This window comes from Haplochromis burtoni, unplaced genomic scaffold (genome assembly GCF_018398535.1).
Source record: "Haplochromis burtoni strain Fernald_Lab_line unplaced genomic scaffold, NCSU_Asbu1 Contig_68, whole genome shotgun sequence".
NCBI lineage: Eukaryota > Metazoa > Chordata > Actinopteri > Cichliformes > Cichlidae > Haplochromis > Haplochromis burtoni.
The window spans coordinates 1,998,175-2,015,591 of NW_024582429.1; the positions used below are offsets into that span (position 1 = coordinate 1,998,175).

The 17,417-nt window shown below is 42.4% G+C and overlaps 1 protein-coding gene across 4 annotated transcripts in view; it reads right to left on the minus strand.

The window, feature by feature from the left end:
• LOC102302113 (myosin-11) overlaps nucleotides 1–16,888 on the minus strand; it is a 28,426-nt gene extending 11,538 nt beyond the window's left edge. For 2 of the 4 annotated variants that reach the window (XM_042221496.1, XM_042221498.1), the window contains exons 1-21: nucleotides 16,781–16,875; nucleotides 14,240–14,540; nucleotides 13,437–13,607; nucleotides 11,798–11,954; nucleotides 9,389–9,416; nucleotides 8,161–8,260; nucleotides 7,933–7,959; nucleotides 7,614–7,640; nucleotides 7,384–7,476; nucleotides 7,232–7,295; nucleotides 7,054–7,152; nucleotides 5,898–6,041; nucleotides 5,491–5,586; nucleotides 5,286–5,404; nucleotides 5,047–5,199; nucleotides 4,039–4,212; nucleotides 3,265–3,438; nucleotides 2,824–2,938; nucleotides 2,544–2,737; nucleotides 1,311–1,432; nucleotides 108–177 (exon numbers count right to left, since the gene is read on the minus strand). In XM_042221496.1, the coding sequence (XP_042077430.1) occupies nucleotides 108–177; nucleotides 1,311–1,432; nucleotides 2,544–2,737; nucleotides 2,824–2,938; nucleotides 3,265–3,438; nucleotides 4,039–4,212; nucleotides 5,047–5,199; nucleotides 5,286–5,404; nucleotides 5,491–5,586; nucleotides 5,898–6,041; nucleotides 7,054–7,152; nucleotides 7,232–7,295; nucleotides 7,384–7,476; nucleotides 7,614–7,640; nucleotides 7,933–7,959; nucleotides 8,161–8,260; nucleotides 9,389–9,416; nucleotides 11,798–11,954; nucleotides 13,437–13,607; nucleotides 14,240–14,395 (2,283 nt within the window). In that variant the 5' untranslated portion in view covers nucleotides 14,396–14,540; nucleotides 16,781–16,875. Of the gene's footprint in view, nucleotides 1–107; nucleotides 178–1,310; nucleotides 1,433–2,543; nucleotides 2,738–2,823; nucleotides 2,939–3,264; nucleotides 3,439–4,038; nucleotides 4,213–5,046; nucleotides 5,200–5,285; nucleotides 5,405–5,490; nucleotides 5,587–5,897; nucleotides 6,042–7,053; nucleotides 7,153–7,231; nucleotides 7,296–7,383; nucleotides 7,477–7,613; nucleotides 7,641–7,932; nucleotides 7,960–8,160; nucleotides 8,261–9,388; nucleotides 9,417–11,797; nucleotides 11,955–13,436; nucleotides 13,608–14,239; nucleotides 14,541–16,780 lie in introns of all 4 variants that reach the window. The other 2 variants (XM_014334171.2, XM_042221497.1) reach the window with 2 other exon arrangements.
• Nucleotides 16,889–17,417: the final 529 nt, after the last annotated feature.

Here is a 17,417-nt window from a genome sequence, read left to right on the forward strand (position 1 = left end):
CTGGAGACGAGCAGAGGAATGAACCCTGCTTCTTCCTTTTCACAGTAAATTAATATTTAAATAGCATAAATTTGTAAGCATTAAAGGTTTTACTCTATCGAGCTCACCATTAAACTGCAGGCCTGTTTTCCATCCATGAAGCCTTTAGGGATGGCGTTGGCAGCCAGGATCTCGTACCTGCAAACAGCACATTACCGGTGAGACCAAACGTACTACTACATAAAGTACTCGTTCCTTAAATGGGTTATTGATCGAAGTATAACTGCAAAGCGGTCAAAGAATATTCTAAATTGGAAGATATGAGGTCCCAATTCACTCTAATCTCAAACACAATCTGCTTGAAACTTTATTCCCGTACCAAGCTTATTCATTTCCTTTCTCGTGGGTAAGGGGCAAGCCCATTAAAATTTAGTTTAGATGCAGATCACCTTCACGTAACTGCAAAATATAGCAATAAGCTAGCAATGAAGAAAAACAAAATAAGATAACGAAATAGAAAAAAAACTATTGTGTTTTAAACTCATCCAATTTTTGATCTGAAGGAACTTTTCTAAAAGAGGAAGAAGCATCTGCCTTCAGTCAGAGTGAGGAACAACCAACGAAACCTGATCACAGGGCCTCAGACTGTGGGCAGGTGTCCATGGACTTATTTGAATATTTAGTAATAGCCATAGCTACATGCAGGTAGCTGTGGGTTTGTGAGATGTGTGTCTGCTGTGGGCTCTCACTGCAGCTGCATGAGTAACTTTTTTATGCAGAAATTCTTTTGACATGCCAACTTTACACAGCAGCTAATAATATTCCACAGCTGACAAGTATTTTTAAGTTATTTTAGCATCACAAATGTGTTTCATTTGATGTAACATGACAGACAGTAACAGTGGACTTATGCATGTGCCTGACCTGAAACTACAAATACATTTAGAGCCGCACATTATTGACTTATTCTGTTCCCAAAGATATCATTAAGTAGACATTCATGGGCCTTTGAGACCAAACAGCTTACACTGATTTATAAACGTTATTTACTACTTAGGGGAAGTTAATCAGTAACGCAAAAAATGAACAAACAAAAGCATTTACATGACACTTAAGGCTCACAGTTTGTAGCATCTCCCATCAAACTTTTACAGAAATAAAAACATTCTGAAGAAACAATGTTTTTAGTCTCAAGTGAGATACAGAATTGAACATCATCTGCATACAGTGGAAGCAAAAATCTTTAAAGTCGTTAGCATTCAAACTTAGTATTATTATAAAGGAACTATGATACTGTTATCAGTATAAATGATCTCAGACATCTCCCTCACCTCTGCCTGAACTCCTGGAAAACAATCCGGTTTGGAAATCCCTGCCTGCAGATTCGAATCCCCTCCAACACTCCGTTACACCTCAGCTGCTCCAGCACCAGGTTGGAATCCATCTTTCCAGCCTGCACCACAGCAAAAAGCCAACAACTCCTCAGTGAATTAACAGACTGTCTTTTATCTCGGGGTTAGAGTCAGCTAAGGCTGCCACAAACGATTATTTTGATAGTCGACTAGTCACCGATTATTTTTGCGATTATTTGACTAATCAGATCATCATCCATTGAACGTAAAACCTACAGCTTATTGCACCAGCAGCATCTGCTCTTATATAACTATCACTAGCTTACAGCTTTAAGTGTTTCAGGTCTGTGCTAACTAAAAATAAAGACAAGATGATAGTTTATTAAATTTTAATGAAATTTGCAGATTGTTTCAGTGAAGTTTAATAAACTCCTTGCTGTCTAAAATATAACAGGACACCGGAGTATATTCTCCAGCATCTCACACTTCTGATGATCAGCTGTCTGCTTGACGTTTATTCAGCTGTGTGAAAACTATAACTTTAATCTCAGCCAAACCGATTTACTCAGGAACAAATAAAATACTGAAAAAAGCCAAACAATAACATTTAAGTTATCAAAGTGACTCATATACCATGTTTAACCTGAGTAGCGACAGACGGCGGTGGGTTTGAAAACGATTTGCCGGGAGTCCGGTGTTCTCACGGCTCTAGTTAGCCTAGCCCCCGGCTAGCTATCGAGCTAGTGGGTAACAGACGTCTCCGAAAACGTCAGAGTGCTTTTGAAAATATGTGGTGTCCTGATAAACTGAGCAGATATTTGAGGCTTACACAGCTACATTCTCGCCTGAAAATATGTTAAACGTTTATTTTGTGACGCAGAAAGAATAATAAAAGTAATATTAAAACTAACTAGCTGCCGCCATTGTTGGAAACTGAGCTGGGCCGCGCTATGAATTCTGGGACACAGCTTCTTCTTCTTCTTCGGGGTTTAACGGCAGCTGGCATCCTTGTACATGCAGTGCTGCCATCTTCTGTTTCAGTCCGTTATTACACTCTTAAATCCTACTACTTATTCCTGCGTCTTTTGGGATCTTACAAAGCTTCAAACGACGCGTCAACTATTAAATTAGTCGTCGACGATTTTGATAGTCGACGTAATCGTGACTAGTCGACTAATCGTGGCAGCCCTAGAGTCAGCTATAATAACCTACCCGCTTCTCGTGGTTTGGAATGATGCAGCGGACGAAGTTGGGCTGGGTGTTGTGTAACGTGGTCATCAGTTTGCCCAAAGACTCTTTGTACAGCTGACCCACAGTGCGAAACATGCCCTTCTTGGATTTGGTGGAACTGGGCGCTGAGCTCTCAGACATCTTGGTCATGGTCTCCAGACCTACAACTCGATCCACTGACATGGAGAATAAAACAGGAAAGATTTATGACAACTTTTAATGCCCTGCTTTATGTTATTGCTCTACTGTGATGACGACTCACCGTCTTTCCACAGATCCTGAATGAAGGCACTGGAGGAGTTGTTGAGCAGAGCTGTTACGTTGTCATTCAGAGGGTCCATGTTCTTTGTCAACCAGTTGGCGGCATTATAGTCAACCTGGAGTCACAATTTTTAAAAGAAATCTCAAAATATTTAAATCACCGTGCCCAAAATCATGGGGTCCATTGGTTTCCACTCAGCATTTATCATACACCTCACAAATATACACAGTACTTCCCTGGATCTAGACCATTGAATTGGTTGTTGTTTGCAGAAAAATTGCATGAGAGAAATTAAAATCACATCATAGTCAAGAGCAACAGAACCAAACAGACCCACTCTGTTCCACTGCGAGTCGTTTAAATATGTTTAAATATTTTTAAATATTTTTCACAAATGCAAAGTTTTACAGATGACTGTCCGTCTCGGGAAGCTGTCCTCACCTTTCCAGCGTAGTGCAGGACAGTGAACATCAGTTTGTCTTTGTGCTGTTTGGGTTTGGAGAATTTAACGTGACCAGTGTGGGTGTTCAGCAGCTTGTCCACGAAAGAAATATCAGTGGCTTTGGGGAACCAGCACTCCTCGTCCAGCAGGGCCAGGATACCCGGAGGGTTGTTCTGGAAGAGAGCGTCGGATCCACGGCTCAGTTTAAGAGAACATTTTTACAAACAGTTACTTTTTGATCAGTGTCGAGTACAGGGATGTTTGAAAGTCATTCCTATACAGGCAAACATCCTTTATAGCAGTCCTGATAGGAGCAAAGAGAATGCAGTTCCTTCCTCAAAGACCTCGAAAAATTAACCTAAAATTTTTATTGTTGGATGTTTGGGAATAACATGATGGAAAAATATTTTAAGGGCATTTAAAACACTTTCTTGGTCCAAACCTTCTCTTATCATTTTGTTTTATCTGTCCAGAATAATCTTAATTAGATAATCTTGTTAAATTTAAACCTTCTTTAAATTGATCTGTTAACAATCTTACAGAAAGATCTCTTTGCTCACTCTTCATTTGTTAAAGACCGTGAATGTTATCTTAATTCATCAAATTGCTTTTGTCCTGTTCATAAAATAAAGGCAAACTTTGAGTTATCTTTCAATTAATCCTTCGTTAACTTAGATGCCATATTTTCTTCTTTTGCATTTATCACTTGTGCAACACCGGCGTAGACTTTATTGTTATACATGTTAAGTTGCTTGTGTGTGTAGCTGTCTGACCGGCCTCTCGATGAGCTCGATGCAGGGCTGCAGGTCGAGGCCGAAGTCGATGAAGTTCCACTCGATGCCCTCCCTCTTGTACTCCTCCTGCTCCAGGATGAACATGGTGTGGTTGAAGAGCTGCTGCAAACGTTCGTTGGTGTAGTTGATGCAGAGCTGCTCGAATGAGTTGTCCTGTGGGATCGAAATTCATGATTAAAAACTGACAGAAACACAGAAAAACTTGTCACCCTCAGCCCTCGATTTTGTAGAACAGACCAGTGAGTCTGCACAAAGATCCAGGTAACTGGGGAAAAAAAGACCCCAAGACTCTGAAGCTCATTCCCAACCAGTGTGGTCAATCCACCATTTTCCAGTTAAGAACCAGCGATAGAAATGCTATATCTCATTTTGGTCACTACAAAGGAGGCTGCTTGGAGCTTGAAGCCAGAAGAACCAGAGACCAACCAACCCTCTTCTCTTCGTCTTTCATTATGAAGAGGACACGTGACAGGGTGGGGCCTCATTATGGTTGTGCACACACTAAAACACCCATAGAAGGGGACACGGGACTTCTCCAAGTCTATAAAACACGACTGAATTTCCTTGAGAAGATAGAGAGCTGGACCGGCGTTCCACAGAACGAAAATCTCATTGTTTCTCCTTAGTCCTCCACCAGGAGTGGGCTCTCCACCCTTATCTGGCTAAGACCCACAGACAGAGGTCTTAATTCTCATTTCCACCACTTCTCAGTTGACTGAAAACCAGCTAAATGAAACAGTGACTTCCAGCTTACATTACTCCGAAAAACGTATCAACAGGTCGTACAGGAACTGAGGTGCTCTCGGCAATGGACCTCGAGGGATGCATACCCTCAAATATCCTCAACAGGATAAAGAGCCGGTGCAAACCTGGCTGTTCTTCTTGAATGATTAGTTCGACTGACTCATAGGAATGACATGAAACAGTGAAATGTTTCATGTCATTCCTATGACACACACTAAAAGTTAGTTTTTAGGAATCAGTTACCTCAAAAATCTCAAAGCCGGCGATGTCCAGGATGCCGAGGAAGGATGACGCCTGCCTCTTACTCTTGTCCAGAGTCTTGTTGACTCTGGCGAGGATCCAGCGAAACAGACGCTCGTACATGGCTTTAGCCAGAGCCTCGATGGCGAAATCAGCCTAGGAAGGGAGATCGAAAGGACATGAGATTGAAGGCTGCCGTCTTCTGTGTTTAATTAAGGAGGTTTGGTTTGCTTCTCGGGTACCTGCTGCTTGGTCTGAGCCTTCTGCACCACCTCCCTGCCCACTTTGATCCTGGGCGTGAGGATGGCGCGGGTGAAGTCGGTCACATTGATGCCCTGCAGGTGACACACCTTCTGCGCAGCTGTGAGTCGAGGCAGAGAGGCGGTCAGAGAGGTGAAGATGCTCATTTACAGAACTGGTGATGGTGCTTTTTTGTTTTAAAGTTACCGGTGTTGTCGGGCATCGTCGCCTGCTCGTTGTTCCTCTCCTTCTCAAACTTGATGTTACCCAGCTGGAGCACACTGGACACCACCTTCAACATGCCTGCAGACAGGAAAAGGAAGAGCAGGAGCATCAAACTGATTCAGATCAAATATAACTTCTTATGTTCCACTTATTCTTTGATAAGTAGGGTACTTCTTTAACTAAAAAGGGGCATCAGAAGCATGAACCTGGGTTGCCCCAACACCTCAGAATTAAATTTGGAGGTGATTTCTGTCTACTTTCTTATAAACCCCAACTTTTCCTCATTTAAAAATATCCTAAAGTATAATTTCAGTCCTTTTATTTTGTAGGCTTGAATAGGAAGTCTTGCATAAATCGTTGGGAATCTTGTCATTACGTGGTCTCTGTACCTAATCGCTCCTCCTCAGTGAAACCCATGATGTCCATGGCCTCCAGCGTTTCATCAAACATCTCGTTGTCCTCCTGCCCGGGGATCTCCACGTGACCCTCTATCAGGAAACGATAGCTGCTGAAGTCCTCCAGCAGCAGCTCCTCTACAAACAGAGAGAGAAGACGTTACGCTGACTGAGTTTAATCCGTGCAGTCGCTACAGAGGAAGCAGCTGGTTTCCAGCATCATTCACTTAATTTCATATCTACGCTGACATCAATAGGGCTGAAAATGAAGCAAAAACTGCTGTTCCATGTTAAAATGTTCATCTTTACAGCAGAAATAAACACGTTTACATCCTAATATAAAAACAGTTTTGGCCTCTATGGATAGTTTCCTCTTTTATAACATCTCCAGGAGTATATATTTTTAAATAACTGATCCATCTGGATTTTACTGAGGCCTAAAGTTTGGGGTGTGGCTGCTTTAATGACCAGCTGTGCGGACACGGAGTCCAAACATGGTTAAAACGGTGACATCACATCTGCCTGTCGTCGTGCTACGATGGGTAAAAACTGCAGAGTGGACAAAGATGGTCCAGCTACAACATTTGATTGCTGATGATATTATTGACTGAAGGAAATGAATGAAGGCATCTTTCTTTTTGACTAACAGCTGGCTTGAACACACTGTCCACCTACACAGATTCATTTATGTTCATCTGCATGCAAACTCTGTCTCAGTCGTTGGATAGTAAACTTGAAACGTAATAGGATGTTTTCACAGTCTTTCAGAGATGATCAAGTATCTGAATCATACAGTCTGTAGATCTACTCTGCACTCTTGCTGCTTGTAGCTCCTGAAAAGCAGCACCGAACTTCACCCTTCAAAACACCAAAAGCTGATGGATGATGTCACGGTGGCCATCATTTATACACAGTCTGATTTGACTGAGACATGACTCGCAATTTAACAAAAACATCTGTTATGACTTTCTCAGTCAGGCTCTGATCTGCAGCATCTGTTTTGCAGCATGATGAGCTTAAAATTCATATTTACCAATAAATTATAGTTATTACTATGTTATGACAGCTTCCATCTGACCCCAGGATGGTTTAAAAATGTCAGCTTGTCCCTTTAAATGAAGGATTTTTTCCTGTGGTTTGAGCTGCTCACCTCTCATCTTGTCTTTGGCTCCAGCCACCATGTAGTAGAAGATGTGAAAGGCTCTCTCGGTGTGTGCCTGTCGAATACAGCGAGACTTCTCCAGCAGGTCTGAGCAGGATTAAGAAGAATGACCCACTTATTTAATGCTTACATTAAAAAAGGAAAAATTTAACTCAAAGTAGGATACAGGTGTCGATATTCGCCCCGACGATGTAGCCGGTCACATCAAAGTTGAGTTTGATGAACTTTCCCTGCGAGCAGAGAGGACGACAGCAGCTTTAACTTTATATCACAGGTATTTTTCCATCTCTGCGTTGACAGACTGAATGAAGTTCTTACAAATCGCGAAGAGTTGTCGTTCTTGATGGTTTTGGCGTTTCCAAAGGCCTCCAGGATCGGGTTCGCCTGCAGCAGCTGCTTTTCCAGCTCCCCCTGCAGCAAAAATGAGGTTAAACGGCTAAAAACATCTCTGCTTTTAAACAGAACAGGTCATGATGTAAGGCTCACAAAGCTTTCCTGTTACATTGATACTGAAGTAAAAACGAGTCTTTATGAGATTTTATACTCACGTAGGCCAAAGATCCCGCCTGCTGCTGCTGCAAGAGAAACACGCCGGTTAGAAATCATAAAATATTTGCATTTTCCCCAAAATTGGCCTGAAACGCAGCAGCGGAGCAGCAGGGGTCAGAGGTCAAGCACTGATAAATCCTGACTAAACAAACCAAAGATGGTTCATGACTGGATTAAATGCAGCGGAGCGAAGAGCAGATGTAACGTTCAGGTTAGTGAGAAACATGGAGACTTTTCTTTGATTTTTCTTTTAAATCATCAAAGATAAAGAATTAAAAGCCCCGCCCCCAGCAGCAAACAGCAGCAATCTGTCCTCACCTTGGCCACGGCGCCAGCGACTGAATCCTGTCGTACACAGCAGAGTTTGCACTTTAATATTTTATAGCAGTTTTTTCAAACTTAAAGCTCATTCTGATTTCATAATGTCTGAACTTTCAGTCTGGATCCTGAAACCTTATCAAACTTTTAGCTTTTGTCTGATTATTTGGCTGCTTTGGGCTTTATTTTCTTTAAAAGAGTCAGAAAGCTTGAGGCGCTGGTACTCACAGGGTTGACGGGGTTCTTGCCCTTGTGCGAGGAGGCGATGACGGCGAGGTACTGAATCACCTTCTTGGTGTTTTCTGTCTTCCCGGCTCCAGACTCACCTCTGGGTGACGCAGCAGAGACTGATTAACCTCCTAACACCCAGCTGCTAGTTTTAGCGTTAGCCTGCTAGTCAGCTGTAACGCTTCTTTAAAGAGAGTTTTCAGCTGCAGCTCTTTTAAAATGATAAACTTGGATTAAGGAACACAATATTTGAACACTAGCGATAATCAATTAAGGATTATAAAAGATTTATGATGAATATTCCCATCGGTCGTGTTATTATTTACATGTAAAATAAAAAAGTGCTTCTCTTTTAAAAGCAGGCACCAAAGTGGACACATGTTTTGGAGTAAATGAAACAAAGTCGATTAATAGCAGGGATCGTAAAATAAAAGTTCTCTGAAGGTTCTTAGATATCCAGGTCATCGTAGTCTAAGAAGCTTGGAAAGAAAAGCATCTGGATGTCTTTAGGTTACTTGAAGATGTTTCACCTTTCGTCCAAGAAGCTTCTTCAGTTCTAAGAGCGACTGGTGGAGAGTCACAGACTTTAAGCCCGACGGGAGTGCTCTGAGAGCATGTCTAAAGACATCCAGATGCTTTCCTTTCCAAGCTCCTTAGACTCCCCATTTTTATGTTTTTACATTGTTTTACAGCAAAAGATCCCATTTTTGACCAGAACCACCCTCTCAGATGTAAATACCTGTTGTTTTCTTTGTCTTTGTGTAAATAAATGACATTTTGAAACTCCTATTCTGATAATGTTTTATGGGCCCCCAAAATTAAAACGGTAAACAAGAAAATAGTGAGAATATTAAACAGGACAAAGTCGTTTGATTTGTTTTTCTTAGTGTAAAGTGGACCTTTATGACATCCCTAAAACGGCCATCTCTGGCACAGAGGCCCCGCCCACCTGCCGTTTAAACTTTGCTTGCGAGGGGCAGCCAATCAGGAGAAAAGATAAGAAGCTTAAACAGCTTGTTTCAGACAGAAGATCTGATCTGACAGCATCACTGTGGGCCAGTGTAAGAATAATTCAGCTTATTTTGAACTCTGAGTCATACAAAGCTGCTCTGGTCTAAATAGATGGAGCTGGAAATGAGGTGAACTGGTCCAGTTAAAGGTTTGGGTAACAAACTGGTGGTATGTGTCTGTGATGGAAAAAGGTCAAGTGCTGTCTGTTTTGACTCACGTGCAGAGAATAGACTGATCCTCGCGGTCTGTGGAGAGAGAGAGAGAGAGAGAGAGAGACATAATGTGACACTGAACTCGTCAAACTCCAAACACTCGGACACGAGAGCGAAAGAGATCTCGCTCACTGGGAGATTAGCCTCCATCACTCATATCCTCTAAAAATAGCAGGTGGATGCAGGACTCCTTCACTGTAATCTCGTCTCACTGCTCCATGTATGGCCATCCTGGAGCTCAGTGGAAAGTATGGAGCTGCTCTGAGGTCACCGGCGGACCAAACGGAGGCCAGACGGCACGCTCCGAGGCTTCAGTCGAGGTTGCTCAACGCCATCGCTCACCTCTGAGAAAGAGCTGTGATGTGACTGTTTGTGGCTGCTTCATGTTTTGTACATTAGCGTCAGAAGCAGCAGGACTTATGGGACTGAATGTGTTTTCATATTTGTGGGAGGAGATGGGGGCATCTGGGGATAGTGATGGTCGATCTGAGGGGACAGGATGAGTGTTTGTGTATTCATCTGATACCCACCAGCCTCATGTGTCTTGAAAACTTAAGCGCTCTTACATCAAAAGTCATAAAACACATGATAAATGCAGCATTTAGTGGAGAGAGTATGTCATTAGAGAAAAGGCTGGCCGTGCAAAATCCTGTGAGAGGTCTGCCCAGGAGTCAAACGTCCGACCAGCGTGCTGCGATTTAAAAGTCAGTTTGTGTGTTGGCTGATGATGCAGAAGTGGATGAGCAGGACTTATCCGCTCATCCAGCTCGGGGTCATGGGGGTGGGATGGTGCCTATCCCAGGTGCCACAGGGTAAAAGGTGTTGTACATCCCAGATGTGAAACCAACCACACACTCTCACATTTACACCCAATCAAAAGTCACGTCTCTGGACACAGAGACCAGCACGCTTCTGAATCTGACAAGTGTTTCAAAGAAAGCATGTTAGCATGATCCAGCTCCTCTGGGCTTTCTCAGTGCTGCTGACTCCCACTGCTTCAGGCTGGGGGTGCCAAACATGCAGAACCACAGAGTCCAATCCAACCCACACTGGAGGGTTGAAAGTGTGGAAATTTTACGACAGTCATTATTCTGAGGGTAACGTTTCTACACAGGAATGAAAACACAAAGAAAGTGAAAAGTTCTTTGCACATGAAGGTTTTGTGCCTTCATAGATGCTGTAAACTGTACGGGAACGGTAGGTTCAATGAAGGTGGGAAAACAGAGACACGTTGTTTCTCCCCAAAGGGAGGGAGTATGTCACCGCTCCATTTGTCTGGTTGTTAGCAGTCTAGATGTAACTGTCATATTCCATGTGATGGTATCGACCAATAATAGCTGGAGTGGATTTAATTTAGGTGAAAATCTGGTCAAAGTCACACCAAACATCTTCCAACTTTACAACAACACACTGGAGCTTGGGGGACATGAGTACCTAGAGTGGCTGAGCGTTTGACCTTGACTTTCACTGTTAGCTCCCAAGGTCAAAGTTGACCTTGTAAAAAATTTCAAGAAATCTTATCAAGTAATATATCATATGAGAGAGCATGGACAGAGCTCTATAACACACCGTTTATCAGTGCGATGCACAGGTAAACAGGGGGAGTGCCATCCACACATTCTCTGCAGGTCCCCAACTTCCTCACACTCTTCTGGTCACACGCCCAAACCACCTCATCTGATTCCTTTGCAAGTGCTGCTTACATCTTATATCTGTGATCTCATTCTTTTAGTCACGACACAGAGGTCCTGCTCACAGGTGAAGGCAAGAAGATGGATCCTCAGCTTTACTTTCACCCTCATCTCTCTCTTTGTTTACAGTTTCCATGCCTCCTAAAGTCCCGTGGCACACCTGGACTCGGCTCAAAATATGTGCTTTGGACTCACTGGTGCACCTTCCAAGTTTGAAGTGGCTCAGGTTAACGGTTGTTGGGACAGGTGAAGAACAGTTGGATGGATAAAAATGTTTTTGTTATCGTCACAGAGCCTCTAAGGAGATCTGTATCTTTATAGTTACTATAAAACTGGTCACTTATGTGCTAAAATATTGAAATATTCATAATTCAGCATCTTATTTACAAATTTTAAAGGTAATTTTGGTTAAAAAAAAGTTTTCTACAATGTGAAATATTGTCATTTATTTACCTGAGTGCATTTCCCACCTGTTGTTTACTTCTCGATGGTCTAACTTTAATATAAACTTGACTAAATTCTTTGATTTTCAGTCATCTGGGAACATCTTTGATATTTCCAGTGATGCTGATGGACATGTTTGTTGGTTTGAGATAAAAAAGTATTTAAATACTTTCTGTATCAAACACAAAGTTTGTAGCTGCTTTTCTTGGACTCTTGATAAGAACAACAGTCGTATGCGTTTTACCGTGTGATCTGTTGTCTGTGCATGCAGACAGTTACCCTGCATCATGTTCCTGTAGGCGTTGTCCGTGATGGAGTAGATGTGCGGTGGAACCTCGTGGCGTTTCTTGCCCTTGTACATCTCGATGATCTTCTCAGAGTAGATGGGCAGCATCTTGTAGGGGTTCACCACCACGCAGAAGAGGCCCGAGTACGTCTGCGGAGGGAAGAAACATCACTTTATCACCACGCCGGAGCTGCCAGCTCATTCTGACGTCTGTTTTCTACTCGAGTTTTTAAAATGTTAAGACATCGGCCAGTAAACTGGTGCTTTGATATCTGATTACTCATGCACAGCAGGAATAAGGAAGGTTATCTTATGCTGTACATGCAGATTTTAGTACTCCTGTAATAGTTCATGAACAGGTGTGTGCTCCTAATAATGGGAGTCATCGTGTTTGACAGGTCACACTTCCAAAGTAAAAGTGTTGTTTCAGCTGTGGCTCAGTTTCAGGTGTGTTCTGCTTCCTTCTTAGAGCTCCTGTCTGATTGTTTGACTCCTCCCACCTTCTTAAGGGACTGGCCACACCTCGACGGGGGTGCATTCAAAATCAAAACAGTGTGAAGTGTTGAACTGGCGCCTCGCTCTTTTCATGCACGAGCAGGTTCATGTGCTTTATTAACCTGTGACTATAAGAACTTCCACCTCGTTCACATGTTTAAAAGTCAAGACTATAAATTAATTTTCGTTATAAACTGTTTCCTGACTGCTTCTTGTTGCTGCTTCGTCTTTTATAACAATAAAGTTTCATTCAGTTTGTTTTACAGCAAGTAGAGACAAAATAATAAAGCAGCCTTAGAGTCAAATGATGGGATTAATTATACTGATACATGGTAAGAATGAATGTAATCTGTGTGAATCAATGCCCTGTTTTGTCTAATCTGATGGCTTTAATGATTAAAACAAGATTATTTTGCTTCTGAATATATTTAAACCTAATCACACGCTTCCTTTCTAACCACAACATTGTAGAGAAAACTTCATATTGCTGCATTAATTCAAACTGCACAGGCCCTGCAGCTCGTTCTCTTAATAATCCAACTTTAGGTTGAACAATAGCGGTGGCTTGAGTTAACGTCAGAGATGGTTTTAGCTGCTCTGAAGTCCTCTGCTCATATAAGGACTGGAGGAACTGGACCTCCTAACTCTCGGGGATCTGCACGGTGGTCTGTATGAGATGCATGAGCTCGGATTCAAATTTTTACATGCAGTACCTTATTAGTCTTTGAAAGACTGACTAAAATAATACAAACATAAGCTGCTGATCTTTCCAGTACATCAGTCCTTAAACGAGGACTTTCCACCTGAACGTTAAGTCTCTTCAGCCTCTGAGTTTATGAGGGGCCCTCAGCTCTCCCGTCTCCTGCTGACTTTGTCTTTACTGCAGTTTTCTTTACGTAAAACCTTACAGCACATTCAGGTTAACACCTGATTCTTTCAATTTGTCTTCAACATATGGGGGCAGAGTTTTCACTTTAGTTCTATAAACACAGACCTGTGTGGTTTTTATAGAACAAACTTCCTTTTTAATGTAATTTAAACACCGTTTATAACAAAGAGACTTAAAATCATGGGTGCAAGTTTGACTTGAGCACCAGATAAATCAGGCGCCAGGTGATCATTGAGTGTTTTCCTCACATAGATCAGGCTAGAGAAGTATCTCTCGCGCAGGTTGTGCAGGACGGAGGCTTCGTTGAGGAAGGTGAGGGCGGCCATGTCCTCCACCTTGCTGAATTTGGGCGGGTTCATCTTCTGGATGTCGTCTTTGTTCACCGTCACCTTCTGACCGTTGGAGAGCTCCACCAGCACCTGCAGAGCAGCGGCAGGTATTCAGCACAAAAATTCAAACATCACATCGCCTGACAAACCAAACAAACGTGTTGGTGTCCTGCACATCTGTGTCATTCAGAGGAAACAGGTTTGAGAACAAGTGAGAGAAAACTAAAAAAGACAACGAAGAGAAGAAAATCTCACAAGAAAATTAAAAATGTGGAAATTCTACATTTAATTTATCTCAAGTTTACTTTTTAATCTTTAAAAAGTAATTTCTGAAGTTTTACACGCGAGGAAGAAATGTCTGTAACCGCTGTGTCTCATGTTCGTCCATAACAAAACAATTCCCATAGAGTATTCTGGAAAATATGGAAGCTTTTCCATTTGTTCTTGTGTTTACTCAGTTTGCAGAAAGCGGTCCCGTACTGAAGTGCCAGGTTAAATTTAATTAAAGAGTTTAAGGGTAAAACTCTGTTAAAAGACCAGAATCACTGTTACTCTCTTCATAAAGTAACAAAGACAAACAGTTGGTGTAAATGTTTGTCTGCAAGCTGCTTTGCAACCCCACTCTGCTTCAGCTCCTTCTTTTCACGCTGTTTCTGACGTAATCAACATCATATTTGTGTTTTCTGATGGCTCCTGTCAATCATTCTTGTTTCCATGCATACCTGGTCACCCTTCTCCTCCTTGATGCTCGCCGGCTCGAAGCCCTCCCTCTCTGACGGCACCCACACCATCTTTTTAGCTGCCCAGTCGGCCTGGGCCACGCCGCTGTTGCGGAAGTCGTTTTCCAGGAAGAGGTACTTGTCGTCGGTGTCGGCCATGTTGGCGGTCGGATCGACCTGCGGGTCAGCAGCGGCGGGATCGGAGTCTAACGCTGGTGGTTCGGAGGCAGTGAGGCTGACGTTTGAATCGTCGATTGGGACCGGCTCAGCCTCTGATATGTGAGTTGATTTGACCTCTGACCTGCTGACAAATCAAAAATGTGAATTAAAAAAGACACTTTTTCTTTCTCTGCTTTTTTATATTCACTGCAGTTTTAATTTTGCCTTATTGTACTCATAAACCTGCCATTTATCTATTTTTATGCTGCTACAGGTTCAGGCTGCAGGATGATTTCCCATGATGCACTGAGGACCTCTTTTCACTCCCCACGTGTTCACATTTTTATATCTATTAGCTTATGTCTTTGCTCCCATGATTGTTTCTGTGTCTCTCTGTTCCTCTTCTCAGACCCCTCCCTGAGTCTGGTGCTGGAAGTGTCTTCCTGTTAAAAAGGAGTTCTTCTTTCCCGCAGTTGCCAAGTGCTGCTCATAAGGGGTTGATCTAATTGCTGGAGTTTCCTCTGTAATATTACATGGTACTTACCTTACAGCACATGCTTCATATCATTGGCCTTTTGCAAATTTTCTTCCATCCTGCACTTTGCTTACAGGATCATACCTGTGCTCACCTGCATGCCAACAAGCTATCTAATGCATTACAGAAAAAAAGGAAAAGCTGATGCTGAAAACAGTTTCAGTAGAGTTCTGTGTATCCATTCACCCATAACTGAGATTGTCTTCAATCGAGCCCAAAGTCAGTGTTACGACACTCTAAAGGAAAGCTTTTATCGGCATCCAGTTTCATCCCAGAAGGTTGGACAGTTTAGTACATGTAAATTACAACATTTATTTTGTTTCCCTGAAACTTCCTACACACCCCCTGAGCTCATTATTTTTGTTTTTATATCAGGATGCTCTTGGTTTTATTACATCAGATGATGAGTAGCTGTCATATACTGTAATTAGAGTGAATTATTTTGCATATAGAGGCTAATATGGTGGTTTTGTTGAGCCCAGTGCATCCCACTAACAGCCCAGAGTCATAGCATAAAGAACTGGTGCTCTATAAAAGAAAAATGAGTTTCAAACTCCCAAATTCAAAAACAGCAGCTCACAACTTTAAAAAAAGAATCCATCTCCTGGTTTCTCCATAGTTTTCCACCTGCCAGCACCAGGACTCACAGCAGTGTGTGCGCTGCAGATAATTATGTTTCCCACACAAGATTCATATTTTATATTTTGGGAGTAAAAAAGACCAATTTTTAAAGAAAAAGACCTTGTTGGAGGCATTTTTTCCCATACGGACTACTGTTGATGTGTTTTTGTTTTTTTCATGCCTTTACTGAACAGGACAAATGGATGACTTGTTCAGTTTTCTGAAGGAAAAAACTACGCCTACGCCTTCAGCGCAACTTGATTTAAAGACCAAACTATTTTGTAGCACAGTCTCACACAGCATCAAGCAGAGGAGGAGAAATAAAAGCATCTTTCTCACAGACTTCTGAAACCTTTCAGGGGCACATAAAGGCTAAGAAGTGATGAAGACGCGCCAGCATCAATAAAACTGACTCATTAGCTCATTTTTCTGCCTCACGCTTCTTCCATCTGTGCCTCCAACTGCTGCCTTTGCATCTCACAGCTCATTTACATCCACTTTCAGTGAACTGTCTCACAGATTACATCTGATAAATAAATGCCATATTTCCCTAAAGTTTGCATACAGCTACTTACTCACTTATCCTCGTCTGTGCCTCTGCGTGCAGGTCACAAGGCTGCTTTGACCTCCCATTGAACAGCAGGCAATAAAATATGAAAAGCAGCACACAGATAACCCCGAGTATCAAACAAGTGAGCTGCCATGCTGGAATGCCCATGTTTGGCTAACCCTTTGCTCCTGGTAGCTTGGTAGCCCAAAGAGGGATGCTAGGGACTTAGCAGGCATACTACCTTATAAGGTGCAGCTCATGTGTCCAGCCAAGCTTACCGTTTACACCAAAATGGTGACATGTCAGGGGGGAGCATCCATGTGTGGCTACTGGCACACGGGCTATGCAGAGCAGGTGAAATCAGCATCCTGCATCATTTCTGACACTTTTCACAGTTTAAACTGAGAACAGGTCAGCCTGGAATTATTGTTAATGACGAATAACAGATTCAGGGTCATGCAGAAGGCCATTAGTTCCTAATTACACCTCATAAAATAGAACATTTCTTTTGTCTTGACACAAAATAGCCACCTGTTGGAGATTCATCTACTGAACATTACACATTTCTGCAAGTTTAGATGCATCCACACAGGCTGTAACTCACTGAGCAAGGCAGCAGCTGTAGGTTGGCATCAAAACTGTGGGAGTATTAAAATTAAAATTAAAGCGCCGTACTCACCGTTCAGGGCTTCAGTCCTCAGTGCAGGATGCAGGCTGAGCTCCAGGGAAATGAGACTCTCATGTCAGGTAAATGAAGTGATGGTGATGATGAGGATGAAGATGATGATGATGTCCTTCCTCCTCCCCTGGCATTTAAATCAGCCGCGATACCTGGGGGTGGAGCCCTTGGGCTCCTGCCTACCTCCTATCCAAAGTTAGCAGCAGGTCTTCATTCAGCCAATCAAACGAGCTTCAGTCAGTCTGCCTTCAAATTAAGAGCCCACGGTTGTTCTGGCTCAGCTTGATGACATGTATCTGCTAAAGTGATAACAAAATTGAGTTGGTTATTACACAGAGGTGCTGGAAAGTGCCTACATTTCAGGATTTTTCAGCACTTCCTTGTTTTGTGCCGACAACACACTGGGAATCCATAAATTAAGCTGTTAAAACTAACAATATAGAAAGTATAGAAACTTGGCTTCACATTAGTATGTTGCACACATGACCAATAACCAGTGTTATTAAATGATCCTCAAACTCTGCTCTTCTACCTGCATTTTCTTGTACGTGACAGGCTTCTTTTACACTGACTGTACATAAAAGATGGACATGGTCTCTATGACGCCTGGGTTGTTTTTTCAGAAGCCCGGGTGTGT